Here is a 24,666-nt window from a genome sequence, read left to right on the forward strand (position 1 = left end):
AGATTTATTTAACATTCACTATCTGACAATCTCTGATCCAAGCTACAATATTCGCGATGCACAGTTCCGTTCACAATTCGTTCTTAATCGATCTGATCTTACATTACAATTGTACTAAGATTTTCTAGGTTCTATTTGCGCAACAAGTATTTTTACTACAATCACGAGCACAGTATAATCCCAAGCCTACACTATTGTAATGCTACTAAATTTGATTTCAATTACACAATTACACGCGTTTCTCTTCCTTATTTAGCTTAATACTACGCGGGTCTACGCGTGCAGTTACATCATTGTCATGCAGTGTATTAACTTCGGACTTTCCCGGAGTACAATTGTGCAATCTGCTTTGCTCACTAATTTTAAAGTATTGCTCGCGTTACTATTTCGTGACATTGTTCATCAAATTTCCAAGTTAATATTCTACGTCACGCACATCAGTGCTTCTTTCCCGACACTCTCCCCCCCTTGACTCGTCTACGAGTCAAAGCATATGTTTCGATTTCCACCTAGCATCTAAAGCAGCAGATCTGCTAGGGTTACGTCTAAGAGGTGTAGTATGATCCCGTTCAAATTTACGGTTCCCAGTTTGACCAATTTGGCCGTTCCCTTGTATGGCACATTTTACTTCTAAGGGGTACAACTTTTGAACTGGTCGGGAAATACGCATCGGTCTACCCTTGACAATGACTCTTACGTTTGCTCCCCTAACAACGTTATCTGTGCCCTTGATAAGACTCTCAACCACTGCAATTTTCCACTCTCCTCTCTTTTTGTCTTCCTCAAACACAGTTACTACGTCTCCTGTCTGAATCTGCCTGTCTTTGCGATCTACCTTCAGGCGGTGAAACTCCCTTAGATTCACCAGGTACTCGTTTCTCCATCTCTTCCAAAAATGCGCTAACTTCACTGTCAAATATCTAAACCTCTCTGAACAACTACTCTCGTTCGCTTCTGGCTCTTCCGCTATCTCGTCTGGCATAGACTTAATCCTTCTACCAAGGATTAAATGTGAAGGTGTTAAAGCTTCATGTTCTACCTCATTGTACTCGTACGTAAGCGGACGGGAATTTAACGTTCCTTCTACCTCCACTAACACCGTTCGCAGCTCGTCAAATGTAAGTCGTGCATTTCCTAACACCTTCCTGAGACAAGCTTTCACACTTCCAACCATTCTCTCGAAAAATCCTCCCCACCAGGGCGATCTCTCTAAATTAAACCTCCACTCAATTCGCTGTCTGTCTAGCTCACTAGCTACCTCTGGGTGGCTAAAAAGATTGTTAAGCGCTTTTTCGGTCGCTTGGAAGGTTTTCGCGTTGTCTGATACGATCAATGTCGGCGTGCCTCGTCTCGCTGAAAATCTTCTTAACGCTCGTCTGAAGGCCTCGGAAGATAGGTCTTCAACTAATTCTAAATGTATCGCTCTAGTTACGCAGCAGGAAAACAATGCAATGTACGCCTTTCTCATTCCCCCAGCTTGTGCCTTAACATAGAGCGGACCCGCAAAATCTACGCCTACTTTCGAAAACGCTGGCGCTTCTCTTACTCTAAAATCTGGCAATGCGGCGGTCTGCGGCGCGCTGTAAGCCTTCCCTTCTTGTTTCTTGCAGATTACGCATTTGCTCAAAACCTTTTTCACGCACTGTCTGCCCTTCGGGATCCAATACCTCGACCTCAACTCCGCAAGCGTTGCTCTCACACCACTGTGCAACACCTTCTTGTGACACTCTTCTATGAGCATAATGCTTAACGCGTGATCCCTTGGGAGAATGACTGGTCTTCGCGCATCAAACTCCAAATCTGAATTGACGAGTCTTCCGGTACATCTCAGAATTCCTGCACTCTCTTCTAGGCCGAGCTCGGTCTTTAGCTGTTGAAAGTTACCCTTACTTCTCAGGTCAGCTTGCGCCGCTTTCACCCATTCACTTTCGGCCCCGACTAATTCTTCTCGTGTCAGTCTTCCCTTCCGTCTAGCTGTCTCGGTTCGGTTCGGTCTCGAATTTCGGATAAAACGGAACACCCATGCTGTCACTCTGAGTAGCTTCTCTAGCCTTCCATGGCGATTGATGTCAACAAGATTTGCAACACTGGGTTGGTTCTGAACGTCTACTACCATCACGTTGGCAGTCTTCTTAGCTTCTTCTTCACTTTCTGGTGTGCTGACGACACTCTCTACGCGTGGCCACCTGTCTTCTCCTTCTGACAACCATTGCGGTCCGTTCCACCACAGCTCGTCATCTTTTAGTTTCGATCCAAGCGCTCCTCTGGAACCAACATCTGCCGGGTTCTGCTCACCAGGGCAATATCTCCAGTCTTCTTTCTTTGTGAGCTTCAGAATTTCGTTTACCCTGTGACGGACAAATTGTTTCCACTCCCCCCCGTTTCGAATCCAGCAGAGAGCAGTTTTGCTATCCAACCAGTATCTGGTTCCGCTGAGCTTCACTTCCGTTTCTAATGCTTTCATCACGGTGTTCATTAATTGCGCCAAAATTCTAGCGGACATGAGTTCTAGACGGGGAATAGTTAACGCTTTCAGAGGTGCTACCCGTGACCTTGAGGTCAACATTCTCACGAAAACCCCTACTGGTGTGTTGTATACCAAGTACACAACAGCGCAGTAAGCTTTGTTACTGGCATCGCCGAACCCATGCAAGTAACAATTAAGCACCTCTTGTTTTGGATGGTCCCAAATACACCTACTGATCGTAATACCCCTTATTTTGGATAAGTCTTCAATCCATTCGTCCCATTTCTTCTTTACTTTCCCCTCGAGTTTACTATCCCAGTCGAAATTTTCACAACACAATTCTTGAAACAATATTTTCATGCACACAATGATGGGGCTAACGATTCCCAGGGGGTCAAAAATGCTTGCTAGCAGACTTAACAAACTTCGCTTGGTCGGGTGCATGTCCAGGGCTTTGCTTGCAAGCTTCTCAAAACTAAACTGAATAACATCTTTCTCACAATCCCACGGAAGCCCCAAGACCTTTGGACAACTCTTGCTAGCCTGCCCCGAACCTAAGATGAACTTTGCGTAGCTCTCTTCTTCGCTGGTCACGATCGCGCTTTCCGTTGCGTTACTCTCAATCTGCGCAATGCGTTCTCTCAACACTTTGTCATTCGTCATCCACTTTCTCAATTTGAAGCCCCCACTGGCCATCCTCTGTTTGGATTTCTCGTACAATGTGTACGTGTCGCTCGTGTTGCTATCGCCCGTTACCAAGTCGTCAACGTAGAAACCTTCGATCATCTTTCGCACAAATTCTGGGTCTTCATCCTTAAACTTCGAAATGTGGTGTCTCAGCGTGGCGTTTAACAGAAACGGAGACGCATTTAAACCGAACACAACACGGCAAAAGCGGTACACTGCAATTCGACTACAAGGATCGCGCACGTTTTCTAACCACAAAAATCTAAGATAATCCCTGTCTGCACTGTCTATCTCAATGTTAAGAAACGCCTTTTCTATGTCCCCTATCAACGCCACTCTCTTCTCTCTGAATCTAAGCAGGATGTCAAACAATAAAGGGTTGAGGGAGGGTCCCTTGTGTAGGCAATCGTTCAGAGATGTCCCCCCCTTTCCTGCCTTTGCGGACGCGTCATACACAACTCTCAGTTTCGTGGTGCTCGCCTCTCTGCGTATGACTGCTAAATGGGGAATATAGTGACCCCTATCTGTCTCTTCTAACTGTGCGACTTTCTCTATCACTCCCGAATCTAACTGTTCCTTTATAACTGAGTCGTACTCCTGCAAAATGTCTGGTTCCTTTCTAAGCTTCCTAATCTGACTCTTCATGCGCGACAAACTCAACTCGTAATTGCTTGGCAAACTATCCTGACCTTCCTTCCAGGGGAGCTTAACTGAATACCTATTACCGTTGAAGGCAATACTGTCTACAAACTCTTCATACACTCCATCACTCTCTTTAATTCCTAGGGTTTCTAAGTCCCACAACCTTTGGACATTCCCTTCTAAACTCTCTAATGATACACTGTCTCTGCCAACAAAATTTACGTTAACTTCCTGCGGTCTATCTGCTGGCTGTTTAAATGTCAAGGGTCCGGAGAGAACCCATCCTAACTCTGTCTCTACTGCGACTGGCTCGTCTACCTCCCCCCGGACTATCTTGCCTGTCTGAAAACTCCACAAATAGTCTGCCCCTATCAATACATCTATCTCTAACTGTTCGCTTCCCTTGCAAACGTCGGACAGCCATATTTGCGCCAAATGCGGGTAGTCCTTACGCGCAATTTCCAGATGTTCGTTCTGCACGCGCGAAATTTCGGGAACAACAAAAGCTTCGATGCGCATAACCTTCCCCCCACCCACTGGGGTCAAATCTATTTCAACTACATCCCGCAGGTTTGATCCAGTAGCCCTTTGGCCAAAGGTGTTAACAGTCAACCATTCCCTTCTAACAGATCGCAATCCGAACGATTCTACCGCGCGGGAAGTGACAAAGGACTTATGACTAGCCGAATCAAAAAGCACTCTAATTCTAGCGCGACCCTTCCCCGCTAGTTGAGCCTGAGCCGTTTGTAAGGCTACACTGTTCCCAGTCCCGACGTGCATACTATTTCCCACTAGTTCTGCACCACCCTGGGCCACTTGGGTTCCGATTTCTGTCGTTCTTAAATTCCCTTGGGAGGCGATGCAAATCGCCGAATGATGTTTACAATTACAATGCTTACATGTTACACTACGATCAGTACAGTCTTTGGATAAATGTCCCTTTCTTAAACATTTAAAGCATCTACCGTATTTAAACAACAATTGCTTACGCTCCTCGATGTCCTGGACCTTTCTGCAGTCTTCGTGTGGATGCTCTCCTAAACAGAAGGCACAGTTCGTTTCTTTCGCCGCTTTCCGTGTGTTTCCTGCATACAGTGTGGCTACATTGTTTTTTCTCCGGAAGTCTCCAGCCGAGTTCTTTTGACGTGCGCTGTCATTGTACTCTTCTCGTAATTCTACTTCTTGTTCCAGGCCTTCCAACAAGTCTCTCAAGTTCCACTGATGATGATCTTTACCTCGCGTAATGGTCAAACGCAGCGTCTGCGGCAATTTTTCCAGGACAGATGGTACAACTATCGCTGAATAAGTGGTCTCGTCTACTCCAAGTGCTTGCAAGGCTCTGTGTTTGGTCTCCAGGAAATCGTACAAGCTCCGAAGTCTCGGCGCGTCTCTCTCGTTGTATACAGGCTGAACATTCAAAAGTTCATTCACGTACGCTCGCTGGATCGCCTCCTTCTTTCCATATCGTTTGTTCAACAGTTCCACCGCTGCTTGATAGTTTGCGGACGTTAAAGCGAAACCCGCGATCGCCGATCTGGCCGGTCCCACAAGCAAACCTCTAAGATAAGAAAACTTGTCGACGTTTTCTAGCATGTCATTTCGATGTATGGCGCTCTCAAACGAGTCCCAAAACTCTTGCCACTCGTGCACTTTTCCGTCAAATTTACGCACCTCCAGTTTCGGCAGTCTCGCTCGGACGGATTTATGCTGGCTTGCTTGTCCGGTCTGCATTGGCGGCGAATTCTGGTGCTGCGGTACATTTTGTACTTGTGGTATTTTCGGTGCGGTTAACAGTTCTTCGATCGCAGCCAACTTGCACTTTATGTCCGACGCAAGACGGCTGCTCTCGTCTATCTCTCTGGCCATATCCTCCTCCGTCACCTTTTCGTCGTCTCCCATCAAGGCCAGGATCTCTAAGTCGAGGGGCGCTATCTTTTCCAACTGCTCGTTTAGCGTGCGTTTCCATTTCGCCAGCTCTGCCTTCCTTTCCACGGTGTAATGTTCAAGACTGGCTTCTACTTCTGGGAGGATTCCAGCAAGGTACAATCGATGGCCTCCTCGTCGCTTTTTCTTTTTTCCAACCTCCGCGGTCATTTCCAATCCGGCTCGAACTGACCAAGTGTCGCGGAATCTTTCATGAACTCCGCACTTGCCGGTTCACAAACTGAAGAGGACTGTAATTCTTTCCTTTTCTGAAGATTTATTTAACATTCACTATCTGACAATCTCTGATCCAAGCTACAATATTCGCGATGCACAGTTCCGTTCACAATTCGTTCTTAATCGATCTGATCTTACATTACAATTGTACTAAGATTTTCTAGGTTCTATTTGCGCAACAAGTATTTTTACTACAATCACGAGCACAGTATAATCCCAAGCCTACACTATTGTAATGCTACTAAATTTGATTTCAATTACACAATTACACGCGTTTCTCTTCCTTATTTAGCTTAATACTACGCGGGTCTACGCGTGCAGTTACATCATTGTCATGCAGTGTATTAACTTCGGACTTTCCCGGAGTACAATTGTGCAATCTGCTTTGCTCACTAATTTTAAAGTATTGCTCGCGTTACTATTTCGTGACATTGTTCATCAAATTTCCAAGTTAATATTCTACGTCACGCACATCAGTGCTTCTTTCCCGACAAAGAATCTTGATTTATCATACAACCCGCTGGGTCAGGGGATCACTGAGCTTGCCACACACCTGCCCAGCGTGCCTCATCTGACTAAGCTGCGCCTGAAGGATACACAGATGGGTGAAAAGGAAGTCACAGCTGTTGTCCGTGCACTAAAGGATCTGCCGGAGCTGGAGTGGCTTGACCTATCCCACAATCCACTGGGCCGAGGAGTAAGTGAACTGACCCAGCATCTCAGTAGTATTCCTCAGCTGCCGGTCCTGGGGCTGTTGGATGTTAAGATGACAAAGAAAGAAGCCAGTGAGCTGTGTGCAGCAGTGCAGGGAAGGGAGATATGCTTGTTGACATATTACCATGTGAGTTTTTTACTTTCGTTGTATTTGGTATTTACTCTTTGTATATTTTACCTTTTGATACTTGAAAAACTCCCCGTTAACTTGTTTTAAGAAACTAATAACGCACAGGGAAAACTTTGTTGAATTTTTAGAAAGATTTTAACTTATGTCTTACTTTACGAAATATTTTGAAAACTGTCTCAGGAGATTTCAAGGGGAGGATACACTACAGGGCACTTGCTGCCCGATTTGGGGAGCGGAGGATTGCGTGACAGAATTTGTGAGGTGTCACATTATCACAAGCTCCTTTGTATAGCCCTTACTCTTTTTGGGGGTGGCGAATGGTAAATGCGAGACTTTGCGAGACGGCGAGACAAGCGTTTTTCTTTGCGATTCCGAGACATTTTGAATTTTTAGATTTCGAGACCGAGAATTCACAGAGTTTTGAGTGCGAGCGCGAGACGTTCAGAATCTTAAAATTCGAGCCCAAGATTTCGTTGAGAGCTATGAGAATGAGCTAGAATGAGCTTGTACAGTTTTGTAGCTTTTTGTGGAATTCAGACAATTTAGGAGAAGTTAGGATTGACATTTTCTCGGAAATTAAAAGTTACTTTAATGAATTTCAATATCAAGTGACGAGAAAACGTCACAAAAAATAAAGGGAACCAAGACTTCGAGATCCTTAGCCTTGCAAAAAATCGAGACTCCGAGACACCTTCGTATAAAAATCGAGACTGCGAGACGCACATATCCGCTAAAAAAACGAGACTGCGAGACCCGTGAAATTCGACTTAAATTTTGCGAGACCCACTCCGTAAAAACTAAAATCTTACTTTAAGACGTTTTTTACACTTAATTCTGGTGCTGTGGTAAGACAGCGCGTAAATCTCATTTGAAGACGATTTATCTTAGGATAAGACGATTTTCTTCTTATTTTATACGATGATGGCGTCTTAGATTAAGATGATTTTTTCTTAGATTCAAAGTGCTGTGGTAAGTCATATTTTCATCTTAACTCAAGATTTGAACAATCTTATTCTAGATGCTTTAGATTCTCAATTTAAGTTTCGAAGCAAGGAAGAAATCTTCAATCTAACTGCAACGGTCACTATTAAGCCTACATTCAAAAACGGGGAGCGTTTAATACTGTTAAGCTTGAACATGATACATGCAGCAATGAAAACACAACAAATTTCAATCCATAGTACTTTATTAAAACCAAATCTGAAATGACACAACTTATACAAATCCGCTTACCGTAAATTCGCAGGAAAACAGAGGTCGGGCCGCGGCATTTTAAATACTGTTTTGTTGGTCTTAAAAGTCCCGTAAATTATAAACTTTGCATTGCAGATTGTCTGAATTGTCACTACACTCATTCCTTTGATCGGTGACGCAGCAGAATTGCAAGCTCATCTTGGTTTTCAAAAAACAGGCGGTTTAGAAAGCGACAGTAATTTCTTCATTCCATTTTCATTCCGCTGAGTGTGCAGTGCATGCGGTTAAGTTCGTGTATAGTTACAACGTTTAGCCGAGGCTTTAGACCGTATTTGATGTCCAGATGTCTTCTCATTTGAACATTGAAGTTGTTGTCTCGAAATTCTTGTAAATTCTCCACTCTCCGCTGCTTGAAAAATATTAACGGCTCGTTTTAAGTCTGAACAAGGTGAGAGTTTGCGATGAATCAAAGCTCCAGACTCCAGCCCAGACTCCGCGTCTGCAAAGTTTGGATCAAAATCAACCAATCAGAAGAGAAGTCCTGTTCCCTATGAGGTCTGCATTTTTTTAATGAACCAATCAGGAAGGGCTTTCCAAAATTTGGATCCTTTTGTGTTGGAATTTCTATTCCTTCCAAGTTAGCCTTTTTTTATTTATTTATTTATTTTTTTTTTACCGAGAACTAAAATGGTGAGAGTAGAGATCGGCGTATTAAATCGCCGATATCTGGCATGTCAGATATCGGCGATTAAATTCGCCAAATGTGCCCGTTCCCGCGATTTTTTTACGCTCATCGCTGCGAATTGCCAGTAAAGTCAATCAGTCAGGTTATTACAGGAACAACGCCGCGATCGGCGAAAAAAAAATCGCCAGGTGTGTCCGCATCAATCGGTGGCGAAAATCACTTGCGATTTTCGCTGGCGATCAAATTCGCTGCGATCGTCGTATAAAATGCCAGGTGTGTCGCTAGCTTAAGGCGTATTGCATCTTGTGTAGGATGGCATGCAGTATCTTATAGCCTGGTTAGGCGTCTTAAAATTTCCACAAGACCAAAAAACGTCTTAAAATAAGGACCCCATCGACTCAGATTAATATAATTAAGACTGATCTTTCTTAAAGTAAGATGCCTCAATGTTGATTAAGATATGCGCTTCTCAAATGAAGACGATTTAAAGACAATATTTAAGACGATCTTTTATCTTATATACTAACTGAGACTCCGATAGTCTTCATTTAAGATCTCCTGTGTTAAAATAAGATGATCACCGTCTCAATTTAATGTGGTGGTGGTCTTGCATAAGACGGGAAACGTAAGGTAAAATCTTAGTTTAAGATTTTAGTTTTTACGGAGCAGAGTTTTTGAAGGACCATTCGCCACCCCTTCTTTTGTTTCGGTTGACCACCTCGTGGTCAGTGAGTATGTCGAAGAAACGAGCTGCTGAATTTTTGATTTGAGAGCATAAGTTCGACACGAAGTCAATGTCCAGCGGCTATTTGATCAATTTGTCTCGATCAACTTTGAGAATTTAAGCGGGGACACGAGAACATTGGAGAGCTGGCTTGTGGCAAAATATGGCCTCCAAGTGACATATGAATGCGTGAGGTTTTTGAAGTCTTCTTCACCCTTGCCCTATTCTGCGCGAAAACGTCTATTCGAAAAGTTTAAGCAAACCGTCGTGGATGATTTTGATGCGTTTCATTCTGTGTCAAACGTGTTTTCTGAAGTCCACAGCAAAATAGAAGTTTTATCTCCTCCCACTTCCATGTGCTTGACCTGTGAGAATTCTACTCTCTCTGTAAACAATCAATAACAGGGGTCTATCTATTTCCGGAGTGTTTTTTTAATTCCGGAGTACAAAATTGTACAGTTATTACTCATGACATGTGCACTTTGTCCTTCATAATCTAAAAAAGTGTACTTTGTAGTTATTAATACTCGTAAACCTCGAGGGAAGTATACACCCATTCTCAGCTAACAGTTACCATTGATGTCACGCCTCTTTATGTCTTCTTTTTTAACAAACCTCGCCCTCTCTAACACAAAAAAACATTTTCTTTTCATCCTCAACATCTAAGAAGTTAACCGGAAAAATTTTGTTGAATTAACCTGTCGAGAAATTTTTTTGTGCATATTTGTTACCCCAAGTAGGTAAAAATAGGCTGTCCCACGGCAAAAAATTTAACTTCGAGTCAGTTTTTTTATCAATACACGCTTTGAAGATTGCACTGAAGATCGTGCCCATTTTAAACTCTTACACATAAGTTTGTAAATATAACAATTGTAAGCTTTACAGCCCTTTTGTCTTCTGGAAATTTTATGAAGAGTTAGTGTCCCACGATTTTAGGTAAATTACGTTACTATATGCAGGGCAAGTTATTCGCTGGCTTATTTTATAATACTCGCATGCTTTTTACATTTTTTACCCCTGTTTTATATTTACTTCAATATAGCTGGCACATCTAGTTGACTATCCCGACACATTTCGAAAAAAAACATTAAACTAGTCAGTAATTGGGTTATTTTCTTTTTGGACCGTAAATTACGTTACTATGTTTCATTGTAATATCTTAGTACAAAATACAGCAAGTCGGTAACTGGTGTTCGGAAGAAACTTGCCTACTAGGAACTCAAGAAATGATATAGCAGTTCTGCTATTACTGTCATTTTATAATCTTTAGAGAAGATAAAATGACAATGTAAATTACGTTACGGTAACGCAATTTACCACGAATGACATAAGATGACTTTGTGACGGCGTTACACAGGGATATCTTCACCAAATAGCGTTACTTGAGATGACGCAACCAAAGCGGCCTTGCGAGCCTTTTTGACCTCATGCTAAGACCGCTTAGGAATCACGTACGGCAGTGCGATAATTATCTGAAATGTTTGCGAAACTTTTCAAACAAAACGAAGATCTTTTCAAGTCTTTTGTTTCAAAACAAGCAAAAAAAAAATTTGTCTAATAAGTTCACAAATTCAGTCCATTTGACGTTTGCATTCTGTTCGCGTTTCGAAGCTTATAACACACCGTGAAATCAACAAGTGGTCGAAAGCTTCGCTGGTATACTCGCATAATATTTTCGCTAATTTGCACCGTTTCGCTTATAATTTTTGGGAACACATGATTTCAAATAAAGAAAAAAAAAAAAGGAAAACGAAAAGTAGGTCGCTTTGACCTGAAATTATTTCTGCTTCTGAGAATTTCTACGGAATTAAAACTTAGAAATTGATCACAAACTGGGAAAGAGAAAGCCCGACGAAAACAATTGAAAACGCTATCTCAAAATTCGCGAACGACGTTTTCACTCACCAGCGGTACATGATAAATCAAAACAATAAACCGGTCGTAAACTGAAGGCTGAGCTTAGATTCTGAATTAACTAATAAATTTAATATATGATGCAGTCTGTGCAGACCACGATTGACAACTGTGCGTTTCTAATTATGTATGCAAAGTCGATTACTTTGACAAAACAGAATTCTGTATCAGTTACAGGTCTGATGCGAATCGAAGCGCCGCCAAAGCACGACCAGAAAACTTCGAAAGCGAGATGTTTTCCTGCGACGGGAATCCAGCGAAATACAATGGTTCGCTAATTCGTCGAATCCGAAGCAGGATTTATCGATGTGATCTCTGCAAGAACACCTTCGATTCGTACGCAAATCTTCAGAAATCTTACAATGTAGATCCGTTCAGTCAAAGCAATCGCGAAGCCGCTCGTTGACGCGGCTTAGCCGCGACTTTCGTGGTTTACGCCCCATTTAACTCGTTAAGCAATAAGCTTACTGTTAAGAGAGGGTTTTGCAGATCAGCCGAAATTTTCCTGGAAAGCCGCCTACAACACTAAGTTTTATTAAAAAGGCTTTGTTTAATATTTCTTTCAGGAAAGCCATGTTCGAGACTTTTTTAAAACGCAGTTCTGCCAATGCGTAAACTTCCGACGTGTTTTGCAGTTTTTATTTTATCCATCAGTCGAACGGCCAATTTTAATAACCCTGTAAACTAGCTAAAAAACGTATTAAACAACAAGATTATATTCAGATGGATAAAATTATTTTTATTTAGCAAGAAATACAATTTTTACAAGCAGTCATTCATAAACTTGACGACCAATTCTGTAAGTTTAAGTATTTTGCGCGGGAAAAAAAAAAGTGAATCAGAAATCAAATAATCGATTGACAAGGCTGTGTAGGATACAGTAGAGATATTATTAATACTATTTAATACGTTCTTTTATCCCTTGGAATTTTAAAGATAATACATTCACTGAATTTGAACTCACCTTTTATTCCGGTGTTTACTCGTTCACCGATAGAAGCCGACGCAAGTACGGAAGCGTTGTTGTGATACACAATCCATTCTTTAAGTCTTTACCTTTAAATTTGGTCTTTCCACAGCTACCATTGATTTAAAGAGCTGGCGATGATTAAATGTTTAAAATTGACGTTCAGTTACTCAGCTTCGGCCGCTGTGAGGTAAAATAATCGCATGCAAAATTTAAGTTTGCGAAGTTTACATTTCTTGCCAAGTTCAGGATCAACCGCTGCGAACATAACTTGATAAGTGTAATCCACCTTTGATAATTAGCAATGCAAACTCTGTTCCTCTTGTAATTCAGCAGGTATTTTAATAGATCGGCACACAGATATTTCCCAAAGAGAAAGTCAGCGTCTCCGAACATAGCTTACCATGATGTAAAGTCAGTAAATAAAGACATTCAATTTTCATGTGTTCTCACGGAAACTACAGCGATGACCAATTCTGTAAATGTTCCTGGATCGTACTCTTTTGTTTTTTTTAGATAACGCTAGCGCTTCTTTTACGGCGAAAGAAATACTGTGACTCGAAGCTCGACTGTGATCAGTGCGAAGAATTTCTTCAACGGTCATTGAGCTTTGTGAGAACGCGCCAGCTAATGGCGCGTTCCATTTGACCAATTACAGGGTAGCTGTCAAAATGTGTCCAATCCAATCACGGAGCCGGTTGTCATTTATGAGGATACGTTCAACCCACTTAAACTCTGAAACACCGGTAAGAAATCCCTGCGCTCCTGTAGATAATTCGAAAGAACATGAAGAAGTTAGCCTGTGAACAGGCTTCCAAGTTGGGTACAGGACAGAGAAAAATCTGCGATCAGGGCGAGCGAAGCGCGGTTCAAGTTTTCTCTTTGCCGTACACACGACTTGGGAACCTGTTTAAAGGGCTATATGATTGAAAAATGATTGCCGAGGAATGATATCTTTAAACGATTGGACCGCACATGACGGTCATATTCATATGTGAGGATGTCGATCATCAACAATTTGAAAATGGGCGATTTTGCTGTGGAATGGCTTGTCCGTCAATAACCCTGTGATTTTGGGTGAAATGTCTTAGAAAGGGCCTGAAAATTTTGAATTCTGTCTTAAACAGGATAGGGAAATCAGAGAATTGTGTCTTAAACAGGGTCAGGGTTTGACCGCCCGGGTCGCACCTCCCTTCCCAAGCATCTGTTCAGTACAGTAATTCCCCCCCCCCCCCCCCTCGGGATCTAGTAACGTTACGCATCACGCGTACGTTTAGATCCTTGTACGTTTATCAATGTTTCGCTGTTTATATTTTTAAATGAAATTCAGGGGAAAGCATTTGTTATTCACCTTTCATTTGAAGACAGAAACCGTTTCTACATTGATTGTTTTTCTATAGTAGTCGTGAGACATCTTTATCTGACTATCTTGGCCCGCGAGGTCATAGACTGATTTAGTTAGCCTAAGGAGCACTCCAGTTAGCCTAAATAGCACTTTGGTTAGCTTAATTCTTAACATTTAAATCGAATTTATAGTGCCATATACATCCATTTTAAGTACTTACAAGTGAAAACGCGCCTTTTAACATGTTAATATAACAATAAAAAAAAAATGAAAAATAATTTGAGCAAAATGCTTCCCCGTCTCTGCTCCCCCCTACCCCCCTCATTGGGGTAGAGTTATTGGGCGCAGAGTCTCTGCAGAGTCCCACCCTCACCGGTCCACCCGCTGAGGGAGCTCCAAAAGGCTGATGATGCTGAAAACATTAGGGACTTTACGCAAACACGACGCCGACGGCAACGAAAACGTCAATAAAGAAAAGGCTTAATGAGCTAAACAATGCTGTGCACGTGCATTACAAATTTTGATACATTTCGTCGCCGTCTTCGGCCAAACAGCAGCGTGAAATGCCCAAATTCAAGGTTTTGTGGAGAGCGGGAGAACATGACAGTAAATTTTCATTCTCTGTGGTAACTTGAAGACCGTTCCCACCAGTTCTGTTACTGGATAGTTCGGCCACATTGTAGAAGTTGAACGAATTGTAATACGCGTAAAGTAGTACAAGTAACACGAACTTGTATTTTCAAGTGACGTTCTCGTTGGCGTTGCCGTCGTGGTTGCGTAAAGTCCCTATTATCTAAGACGCGACAGCGTCTTTCCCTCCCATGTGGGACACATTTTCTTAGACGTGCACGAGGCACGGCCTCGTTTTGGTGCGAAGCTTGTTTTCGTCCTATAACGTCATAAAATTACTGTTTTCATTTACAACTCTGGCAGAAGTCTTGAACTCGTGGATTTCTTGACATCTTTTAGGTTGATGTCGATTACATCAAGGAATTTCTTGAAAATGTTCGTCTTAAGGCGGGGGTAAACCTGAAAGCCGTTTCCATGCCGCTTAAAATCGGTTTAATGGAAATATCTCGTTCGCGTTTCAAGCAATCCAAAAACTCTCTGCTTATCCCGTAAATCTATGTTGTTGGGTGTTTTGGGAATTTTTAGGTGAATTTTGGGTATATTTGGGAGGAGAAGGATTGGTAAAATTAAGAGAAATAAGAAATGTTGAAGATTTAATGAAGTTTTCAATTAGAATTTGTAGATAATAATTAATAGACGGATACCAAGTTAGTCCACTAGAAACCTGGGGTGCTCTTGCGTGGAGTATCAACTGTTTGTTGGTGTTTTAAAAATCATTTCCTTTCTTTTATCTCTTTTTCAAACCTCTTAAAATTCCATTCAAATTCACGTTTACCCCCACCTTAAATAGCTCCCCGGCTAGCTTAACGGTTAGCAGTTTATGTTGGGGTTGTTCATGCCTCACATGCCTCGCATGTTTTGTTCATGCCTCGCACGTCTGGCTCGCATATTGTAAACACTCCTCACGGCCCGAAAACAAAATGAGTAAAGTCTCAGCAAAAACCGTGGACGATAATCCTGCTGGTATACGTTGGATCAATAGTTGATCTGATCGGCTTAACAAATATAAATGATATTATAAAAGAAGCAGAGACCGATACAACGTAGAATTACGTTTTAAAGGTTACTATATTTCGGCTGGCCAAACCAGCCTTCTTCAGGTACAATGAGAATTTGCATTGCGACATACGCTTATATAACAAATATTTGCGCAATAGCGGAACTACGTAAAACTAAAGTGATTGACAGTATAAAATATGAAGCAAATGAAATAACAATAATAACAAAAAATAAAATAAAAAATAATAAAAGTAAAAAAAGCTAATAAATTTCTTCGCGAATATCGAGGCCATGTGGAAGAAGTGTTCTGCCTTTTGTGATTAAAAAGGCTTCCCTGGCCTTAAGGATTGAGTCTCGGTTCGAGTAGACTTTTTCTATGGGGATTAATTGCATGTCGTTAGCGGTGTGGTTAGGAGCGGTGAGGAAGTGTTCTGCGGCTGTGGTGGGTTTAGATTTAGTGTTAGGGTTATCTACAGTGCGGCGGTGTTCATTAAAGCGGTCTTTTAAGCGTCGTTTAGTCTCTCCTATGTATTGTAAATTACAGCGATTACATTGGACCATGTAGATTAGATTTTTAGTTTCACAGGTCAGGTTAGATTTGATAGGGCGTGTTTCACCGGTGGAAAAAAAGGTGTAGTTAGTGAGACCATCGGAAATGTATGGGCAAGTGGCGCAATTTTTACCGCAACGATAGGAGCCAGAAGGGAGTTGTGGTTGGGAATTAGTCGAGTTAGAAGAAAGTTTAGCCGAAACCAGTAAGTCACGTTGGTTAGGAGATCGTCTGAAGGCCACAACGGGTAAATTTGGAAAAACCTTTTTGCAGCGGTCAGACGAGAGCAGTAAATGGTAATGTTTTTTAATGATGTTAGAGATGTGAGGAAGTGATGGGTTAAAAGTCGTTATAAAAGGTACACGAATAGGTTTGTTCATGTCTTTAGTTTGTAAAGCGAGTCTGCGTGGGATGTTGGCGGCACGGTGTATTTGTTTAGTGACAAAGTTTCGTTTGAAGCCTCGTTTGAGTAGGTATGTAGTAAGTTGAGCAGTGCGTATATTAAACGTTTCGTCAGTAGAACAAATACGTCGTAAGCGGAGTGCTAGACTGAAAGGAATAGCGTTTTTTGTATGTAGAGGATGGCAAGATGAATACAGTAGATGTTGGTGTTTGTCTGTAGGTTTAGTGTACAGGTCAGTACTGATGTTACCATCGTTAGTTAAACAAAGAACAAACAAAGAACGCGACCGAGAATTTAAAGAATTTGATAACACGACAGAAAACGTAACTCGTACCAGCCGAGTACAAAAAACGAGACCGAGAACAATAACTCGTGGCCCGAAGTCTTATCTCTCGGCCCATCGCGACCCCAAAGAGGAAAAAGAATTTGATAATGTTACCAAAACCTTAACTCGGTCTGCCTTACGGCCCGAGTAACAAGCGTTCGAACAGTATCACAAATTTATTACTCGGGCCGTAAGGCGGACCGAGTTAAGGTTTCGGAGGCATTATCAAATTCTTTTTTTCTTTTTGGGGTCGCGATGGGCCGAGAGATAAGACTTCGGGCCACGAGTTATTGTTCTCGGTCTCGTTTTTTGTACTCGACTGGTACGAGTTACGTTTTCTGTCGTGTTATCAAATTCTTTAAATTCTCGGTCACGTTCTTTGTTTTCGGGCTGTGAGGAGTGTTTACAATATGCAAGCCAGACGTGCGAGGCATGAACAAAACATGCGAGGCATGGGAGGCATGAACAACCACTGCTAACCGTTAAGCTAACCGGGGAAAAACCTAAGTGCTATTTAGGCTAACTGGAGTGCTCTTAAGGCTAATCGGAGTGTTTTTTAGGCTAACCTGAGTGCCTCAAGGTTAGTTTTGTTTAAACAAAAATTTGGCAACTAAATCAGTCTATGACCTCGCGGGCCAAGATAGATAAAGATGTCTCACGTTTACTATAGAAAAACAATCAATGTAGAAACGGTTTCTGTCTTCAAATGAAAGTCGAATAACAAATGCTTTCCCCTGAATTTCATTTAAAAATATAAACAGCGAAAGATTGAAAACCGTACAAGGATATAAACGTACGCGTGATGCGTAAAGTTACTCTAGATCCCAGGGGGGGGGGGGGGGGGGTACTCAACAGATGCTTGGGTAGGGAGGTGCGGCCCGGGAGGGTTCAAACCCTGACCCTGTTTAAGACACAATTCTCCGATTTCCCTATCCCGTTTAAGACAGAATACAAAATTTTCAGGCCCTTTCTAAGACATTTCACCCAAAATCACACCCTGTTTAAGACTAGAATGAAATAAGAATACACTAGTTTCTTACTGTATTTTAATGCATTGGCAATCACAATCTGTTTAAGCCATTAGGTCATGTAGGGATACCCTGTTTAAGACAGAAAGTGATGAAATAGGTACCCCGTTCAAGACAAAACACCCTGAAAACCATACCCTATCGGGCCGCGCAATTTTTTTTTTTACGCCCACTTCAAGATGGCGGACAGTTACCGTGACAGACTGGTAACTAGCAAGTCAAGTAGAGTAACACAACATTACTTCCGGTAATTTCGCGATCGCTTTCGCGTGTTTCCACGGCTTCTCAAGACGTTGTTTTTACCTGTTTTTACACTGAGACACCAGACATCATTAGCGAAATGTAACTTTAATGAGCTGAGATCAATTCAAGTGCGGATAACCTTGTGAAGAATACTTCTCAAATCGCCTCCGAACATTTTTATAGTCTTTAGTGTATCGAGCCCCTTTCTACGGCTAACCCAACCTCTACTACCTTTAAAAAATATGTCTCGAACTTTTATAGTGTCACCATTCCTTGAGTACAGTTCAAAGCTCAGAAGACATTTTTCTGGTGGGCGTAAAACGAAATCGATTTTCATTTTACGCCCACTTTTTGGGCCCGCGGAAACTAACGAAGAAACTGGGTATGAAAAAAGTGCGATCGTTCGTTGGGAAGCTGGTAACTAAGAGATATGTAAGTTTTGGCGGCAAAATTGTTTCCATTTCGCTGTAATTTGTCACACTCGTGGAAAATTCTTCTATTTCTCTGTTTACACTAGTTTTCTGTGCGATCGATTGGACATGGCGTTATCAGTTGACAAGTGAGTGTCAGTAAAGCTGTACCTTATACAGCTAGACATAAAACATGATTAAACCAATACTTTATAGAGTAATGATACACTTCCACTTAAGGCTGGTGGTCTGTGTTTAGTGGTGCCTGTCACTTCCATGAAGAAATTGGAGGAGAGCTAACCAGTACAGGTTTGTATACATGCAATTATTAAAATAATACAAAAATAACAAATAATGATAAAAAAAATAATAACAATAAATGAATAAATTAATGCCACAAATGTGAATCATGGCTGCCCCTAATGACTTTCCAGCACCATGTTATAACCAACTGGCGGGATGCTGACCAATGAAGGCTATTTACAAATTGTAGAGTAGTTGAATTTGAGACTATGGAAGAAAAATCCAGATAGTGGCAGGGTGGAGGATTTGACCCCTAGTGGGCTAACTAATAGGCCACGCCTAGTTATTAGTGGGCTTCCCATTGAGAAGTATTCTAGTTACTATAACAAACAAAAATAGCAGTGCCCATGTTTGCATGAGGTATGTGACAGTAGTAATTTTGCACAGATAAACAAAGTCAATATCTCCAAATATGCTATTTTATTCTCCACTTCAGTAAAGTGTACAATGTGCCAACATGTCAGCAGCAGAACAATCACCATGTTAAATAACAGTATCGACATACAGGTAGATTTAACAGTTAACTTGCACTTTTCAATAACAGGTGGAATCTGAAATACAAAACACTGCATGAGCAGATGGTTGATTTTTTTCCTGCCATCAATCAAACAAAGTGGATCAAAATCCACCAATCACCGTGCACGAGCGTGACCTATTGATCCTGTTACTTTGTTTCTAAAGCTTCCAGTGCAGTCATTGACGGTAGCGAAAAATGCAACTGTCGGCAGTGATTTCAATTTTGGATTTGGCATGTTATAGCAAAGCACAGTAATCAACAATGATGGGCTATGCATAAAGGATTTGTGTCAATCATCAAGAATTTTGGTCATATTTGTGCAAACAGTAACTACATTTTAATATTAACAATTTATTCAATTTTCTCATTTACAAAAACGTTTCCTATCATGGCCTCTTAACCATCACCATACATAGTCAAATGGAATTATCTTTTCTTATTATAAAATAGGGGTCCTCCCAATCACTGGTTGAAGCACTCGATAATATACAGACAAAAATTCTTGATGGGGACAATCAATGCTTCTGCGAAAGGTTAGGAAGTCATGAATTTGCAATATGTCTCACAGAGATCATATTAGATTGTGTTTGCGTGTGCCCACAATACCTATTGTGCTTGGTGTTGTACACAGGTGTAATGAGCTGACCAGGGCTGAGAAAGACCAATTTGTTGGTAAATGGTCCAAAGTCCTCACATTCCATTTAAAAAGGTAGGTTTATTTCGAAGAATTGGTTTTGAAAGTTACATAATTTTGTGGAGATTTTTGTCTTAGCTTCTTGTATTTAATACCTGAACTCTAATGACAAGGGATCCTTTTTTCCCTAATATTTGCAATAATATATTGCAGATTTGAGAGAATAGGAAATAACAAATTGAGGAAGAAATTTATATACCCTGCATGGTTTGACTGCTTACTACTGAATGAGCCATCAAAGGTATTATTATTTTTGATACAATAAGAAAGTAAAATATCATTTTGTTAGAAAAGCTGTAAGTAGTGACATACCCTAATTATTGTCTGTACTATCATTACCGGTATATAGCTTTCTTTTAAGAATATTAGTATTATAGTTGAACCTCCGCCAATGCACAGCTCCCGTAAGTGGACACCTCTCAAAAGCAGACACCTGTGCTTGGTCCCAAAGGTGTCCGCTTATGGGAGGTGTTCACTTATGGGAAGTTTGATTGTAGTAATTTTGATCTCTACAAATAAACTGGGTTGACATTCAAAAAGGAAAAGTGATGAAATAGTCCACTTAGCTTTGTTGACCAGCTGATACAGGTATGAACAGGAACAACTTGGCTAACACAACGATCATACTTTATTCAGGCTGTCGGCCATGTTTTTTACACACAACTCACACTCGTTCCCATGCGCAACACCACTGACCAATTACAGCAGTCCTACCAACAGCTTGAAAGAAATACTCCCTTGTATTTATTTTGGTTGGTTGTTTAACTGTAACTCTATAGAAAAGATGTATAAATTCATACTTTCCTTATTTTCATGGTAACATTTGTGAAAGTTTTGGGATAACCTGAAACAGGCCACTAGCTGATGAAACACTTGCCTTCTGTTCATGTTTCCCACAACTTCCACTTGCCATATCCATCCCCATTTATAGAAATTGATTCAGGTTAGAATTAACAACATTACAGTCTGCAGGCTCTCTGACAGTGACCACCTCTTTTAGCCAACCACTTTTCCTGACATTAAATAGGAGGTTGCCTATACCAGTATTTGAGAGGTTCCACTGTATTACCATTTAAATGTTTATCTAAGAAAGGGTACACAACTATAGAAATAGTTAAGATCATCCCTTCTCTAATTGTTTATACTATAATTTTTTGCTTACATAGAACAGCAATATGTACAAGTTGCAAAGTGTTGTTGTACATAGTGGTACTAAGTGCAAATGTGGCCACCATTATAGCTACTGCAAGGTGGACCAGAGGTGGTTCTGTATGAATGATGAAGTGGTATGTTAAAGCCATACATACAGTTTCTTACTTTTACATTTTTTTGCAGGTTTCTTGTGTATCACATAACGAAGCTCTTGGGCAAGAGGCTTATCTTCTTTTTACGTCCTTCAAAATAATCATGATACAAAAGAGATTAGCCTTAATTTAAAAGGAGGGATCCCAGCCTAAAAAGATGTGCGTGTGTGTAGGGGGGGGAGGGCATCGGTACAATTTAGGGACAGGACGATCAATAATTTTGCCAACAATAGAACAAGGCCAATATTCTGCCATCTTGACCTAAGCTTGGCCAATAAAAGATTTATTATATGCATCCATGAGTAAACGGGTAACAGGTAATCCTAAGTGGGCAAGATGGCTCCATCTTGATCAGGTGAGTAGCCAATCAGAGCACAGGATTCACTTCACCTTGCAAGCGATGCAATAAAATTCCAAATTATACAGTTATATAGTTATTGTGGGTTCCAAAGGGGGGTGACAAGTTAGAAACAAGATCAGAATAATTTAACAGCCAGCATTAATTACTTTGTTAGTTATTAGCAGGCAGACGGTGTACACCAGAAAAATGTGGAAGAGGAAGCAACTCAAAATGGAGTCTGCTTCAATGGACAATCAGTGCTTGACCCCAATGTTCATTAGATTTAACCACACCATCACTAGACTTAACAGACATTACAGACAACAGCAGTCAAGTTGACAGTATTGATGAAATGCATCCAATCCACCCCATAGCAGAAGGTCTTTAGACAAAGGTCTATGAAGTGTGCAATGACATTGTTTCAAAATTAAAGAGTGGGGATGAAAATTTTATTGTGGGAGTCAGCTAGTTTGTTTCAAGGTATGAAAAACTCAAAGAAGGGAGTACCTGTAGCGTGATACCTCGAATTGCATCTGCGCTACATACTTTTGCAAGCCGTCACCTTACCAGATTCCAGACTACAACCAAAAAAAAAAGGATTGGAAAAAGAAGAAAGCTAGGTGCAATCTACAGTAACAGGCCAGTGAAGAAAGGGGATTTCCTGAAGGATGAAGAAAACTCGAGCAGACTGACCTCCAAAACCATTTACAAGAAAGGCTGAGGATGAGGGCAATGACAGTAATGAATTTGATCGGTTTAGTCTTAGATTTCGTGTCAGGAAACGACCAAAGGTACAGAAAAGAAAGCATGATCTTGCAAGTAACATTGCAAAAAATCAGCAAAAATTATTCTGGAAAGTGTTAACAATTTAGGGAAGTGGTTGAGCTTAAAGAATCACAAGTAAGAGGATGTGACTGTGATTAACAAGGTTAAAGGAACACACATTCAATTACAACCAGCATTTGAGGGAGTTTGGGAGAATTTGAAAGTTTATGCAAGGCAAAGGGGTACCCAAACTCCCTCAAGTGTCTGCATCAGTCTATGTAAACACATGCACAATTTTCTATTTACAAGTTTTGTGATTGGTTGCTTTTTGCATACCTTGATTGCACTTGATTACCCTCTGTATAAGCAGCTGTCCGTATTCAAACGAGCCGTACAAACTTGTACTCTCCAGGGGTCAATTCAATAAAACTTTTACACTTGTAATCTACAAGTCGGACCATTGTATTTACAAGCGCAGCCGGAGACGAGTTTAATAAAAATCGTTACAAGTCCAGATTACAGGAGTCCGACTTGTAATTACAGGTGTAGCGCTACACGTGTAAAATATGCTAAGAATCCAATTTAATAAAACTTTTACAAGAGTCCGGCTTGTATTTTTACAAGAGTCCAACTTGTAAATCACAAGTGCAAAATACAAGTCGCTTGTCACTTGTAAACACACTGAGAAAGACTTCAGAAAAACAAATTGTAATGTAAAAAGATGTCGTCTTCGAGAGAAAAGGAACTTGACGAACTCCTGAGACGTCAGATAATCCGTCGACCTAGGAAGTTTGAGAAAAGACGGCTGTTTGAGGTCCAAAAAGCCAAGGGAATTTCGAGAGAAGTTTCGTCTCCCTGTCGACGCCTTCGGCCATCTTTTGGAATTAATAGGCCCCCGTTTGGAACAAAACGAGATGTAACCGAGCACTAACGGCAAGACAGCAATCTTTAGCATTGCCACATCTTTGGTACAAATTCCTTCTATCACGTAATGCACTCTTGTCATGGTATCTCCATATCAACAGTATGGAATATCATTCATCGCGTTCTATGGCATTCTTAAGAAAAGGTTCTATGCTCTACAGAGGAGAATGAGAGTGAGAAACATGAAAAGAGCTGCCGAGCTTATCAAGTGTGCTGTTATACTGCACAATCTCTGCATTCTGTTTAGTGATAACGGTGATGATCCTCTTGACGATGCAGATCTCGACATTGACGACGATGAGCTAGATATCGACAATAGAGGAACAAGAGGACAGGCAACAGCAGTTGCTCCAGCACTTCCTATGAGTGCGGAAAATAATACCAATGACACTTCAAAACCTAAACTGTTTCAATATCATGAAAAGAGAACAGTCCACGACTAAATACGCCATACGTTTTGGAAGGGACAAATTAATGTGTCATCTGTTACTCAATGACGATATTCATTACATGTATTTTGCAAAAAGTGCACATCTACCTTACTTGGAAAAGAAAAAGAAACTGTATGTCACAATTATGCTAGTTTAATTGGTAACATGGTCTTATTTTAAAGATAAGTGCAAAAACCTTTCACAGGTTGCAATTGACAGTTTTTCCACTCAATATTCAAAGTATTATGATATAAATGTAATAAGTTCAGCAACTGTCCAAACAATTACTGATATCGTCTTGTTAAATGCCGCTGTTTAATAAAATTATTTAATTGTCAAGATCTTTTCTGAGCTTTTTTATGTCCAATCTCAGCTCGATATTTTCCAGTTGGAGTTTTCTTTTTCTAAGGTGCAGTATGTCGTCTTCTAGATCTGCTGCCTTGTTATGTGCAGTTGATGATATCCCCTTAACCTTTCTAACTGATGGCAGAGCCTCACGTCTGATTTTTCTTGGCCTTTTGTTTTTAAGACTGCCTGCTTGGGTAGCATTTTTGGTGAACCGCCCCTGCCATTGCCAGTTTCCGCGGTAGAAACTTGCACCTCACTGACACGTCTTGTTTTGCCTTCTTCGTCACTGTCGACGAAAATGGCGCTAAAACTATCATTTTGTGGTCCCTCACAAGCTGGGCTAAGAGTAACTTTTGTTGCTTGGATAACATGCTCAACAATGGTCTCAAGAATATATAACTGAGAACGAAGAAAGGAGAACCGCGTATATATTAAAGGACAGAAGAGATATTTAATTTTGCATTCAAAAAAACACACATGTATTCCAACAGAGTTTACAATTGTAAGGCTACAATTGTAATTTACACGTGTACTCTGCTAAGGGATACACGTGTAAATTCCAGTGTGGAAAATTCTTTTATTGAATCCTTGTATTTACAAGTCGGACTTTACACGTGTAAATTACACGTGTAAAAACTACAAATGTAATTTCTTTATTGAATTGACCCCAGAGTTCAACATTTATGTCTTAATTCATTTCCAGTCCCTTTTCTTGTAATCTTTCATGCCCAGTTTTCTCGTTAGTTTCCGCGGGCCCAAAAAGTGGGCGTAAAATGAAAATCGATTTCGTTTTACGCCCACCAGAAAACTGTCTTCTGAGCTT

General features: G+C 40.9%; 3 protein-coding genes and 1 long non-coding RNA gene across 6 annotated transcripts in view; 2 read left to right on the forward strand and 2 right to left on the reverse strand.

Moving 5' to 3' along the window:
* LOC146456769 (NLR family CARD domain-containing protein 4-like) overlaps window positions 1–24,666 on the forward strand; it is a 151,169-nt gene that overhangs the window by 111,466 nt on the left and 15,037 nt on the right. The window lies entirely within an intron of this gene.
* LOC146456775 (uncharacterized) lies at window positions 49–6,000 on the reverse strand. 2 transcript variants are annotated; one of them, XM_085092757.1, is made up of 2 exons: window positions 1,040–6,000; window positions 49–835 (listed from the first exon to the last, which is right to left on the reverse strand). In XM_085092757.1, the coding sequence occupies exons 1-2, from the start codon at window positions 5,888–5,890 to the stop codon at window positions 485–487; spliced, it is 5,202 nt and encodes a 1,733-aa protein (XP_084948883.1). In that variant the 5' UTR covers window positions 5,891–6,000; the 3' UTR covers window positions 49–484. The 2 variants fall into 2 exon arrangements, with proteins under 2 accessions (XP_084948883.1, XP_084948882.1); XM_085092756.1 differs by having other exon boundaries at window positions 49–6,000.
* Window positions 18,477–21,152, forward strand: LOC146456776 (uncharacterized). Of its 2 annotated transcripts, XR_014858708.1 has the most exons (5): window positions 18,477–18,526; window positions 18,957–19,027; window positions 19,488–19,972; window positions 20,898–21,017; window positions 21,067–21,152. XR_014858708.1 is itself a non-coding variant. In XM_085092680.1 (3 exons), the coding sequence occupies exons 1-3, from the start codon at window positions 18,968–18,970 to the stop codon at window positions 19,748–19,750; spliced, it is 225 nt and encodes a 74-aa protein (XP_084948806.1). In that variant the 5' UTR covers window positions 18,905–18,967; the 3' UTR covers window positions 19,751–19,796. The 2 variants fall into 2 exon arrangements, 1 of the variants encoding a protein (XP_084948806.1); XM_085092680.1 differs by lacking the exons at window positions 18,477–18,526; window positions 20,898–21,017; window positions 21,067–21,152 and having other exon boundaries at window positions 18,905–19,027; window positions 19,488–19,570; window positions 19,669–19,796.
* Window positions 19,960–22,550, reverse strand: LOC146456777 (uncharacterized). The gene is made up of 3 exons (XR_014858709.1): window positions 22,477–22,550; window positions 21,049–21,125; window positions 19,960–20,502 (listed from the first exon to the last, which is right to left on the reverse strand). It is a non-coding gene; the product is annotated as an uncharacterized LOC146456777 (long non-coding RNA).

The sequence above is a fragment of the Pavona decussata genome, unplaced genomic scaffold, assembly GCF_977016875.1.
Source record: "Pavona decussata unplaced genomic scaffold, jaPavDecu1.1 SCAFFOLD_254, whole genome shotgun sequence".
In the NCBI taxonomy this organism is placed as follows: domain Eukaryota; kingdom Metazoa; phylum Cnidaria; class Anthozoa; order Scleractinia; family Agariciidae; genus Pavona; species Pavona decussata.

Excerpts from the sequence above, each read along its gene's own strand:
- LOC146456775 (XM_085092756.1), bottom strand. The coding sequence starts at position 5,890 with ATGACCGCGGAGGTTGGAAAAAAGAAAAAGCGACGAGGAGGCCATCGA.
- LOC146456776 (XM_085092680.1), top strand. The coding sequence starts at position 18,968 with ATGTGCCAACATGTCAGCAGCAGAACAATCACCATGTTAAATAACAGT. Across the intron at positions 19,028-19,487 it reads ATAACAGTATCGACATACAG|GGGTCCTCCCAATCACTGGT; the intron begins GTAGATTTAACA and ends ATTATAAAATAG. Across the intron at positions 19,571-19,668 it reads AATCAATGCTTCTGCGAAAG|GTGTAATGAGCTGACCAGGG; the intron begins GTTAGGAAGTCA and ends TGTTGTACACAG.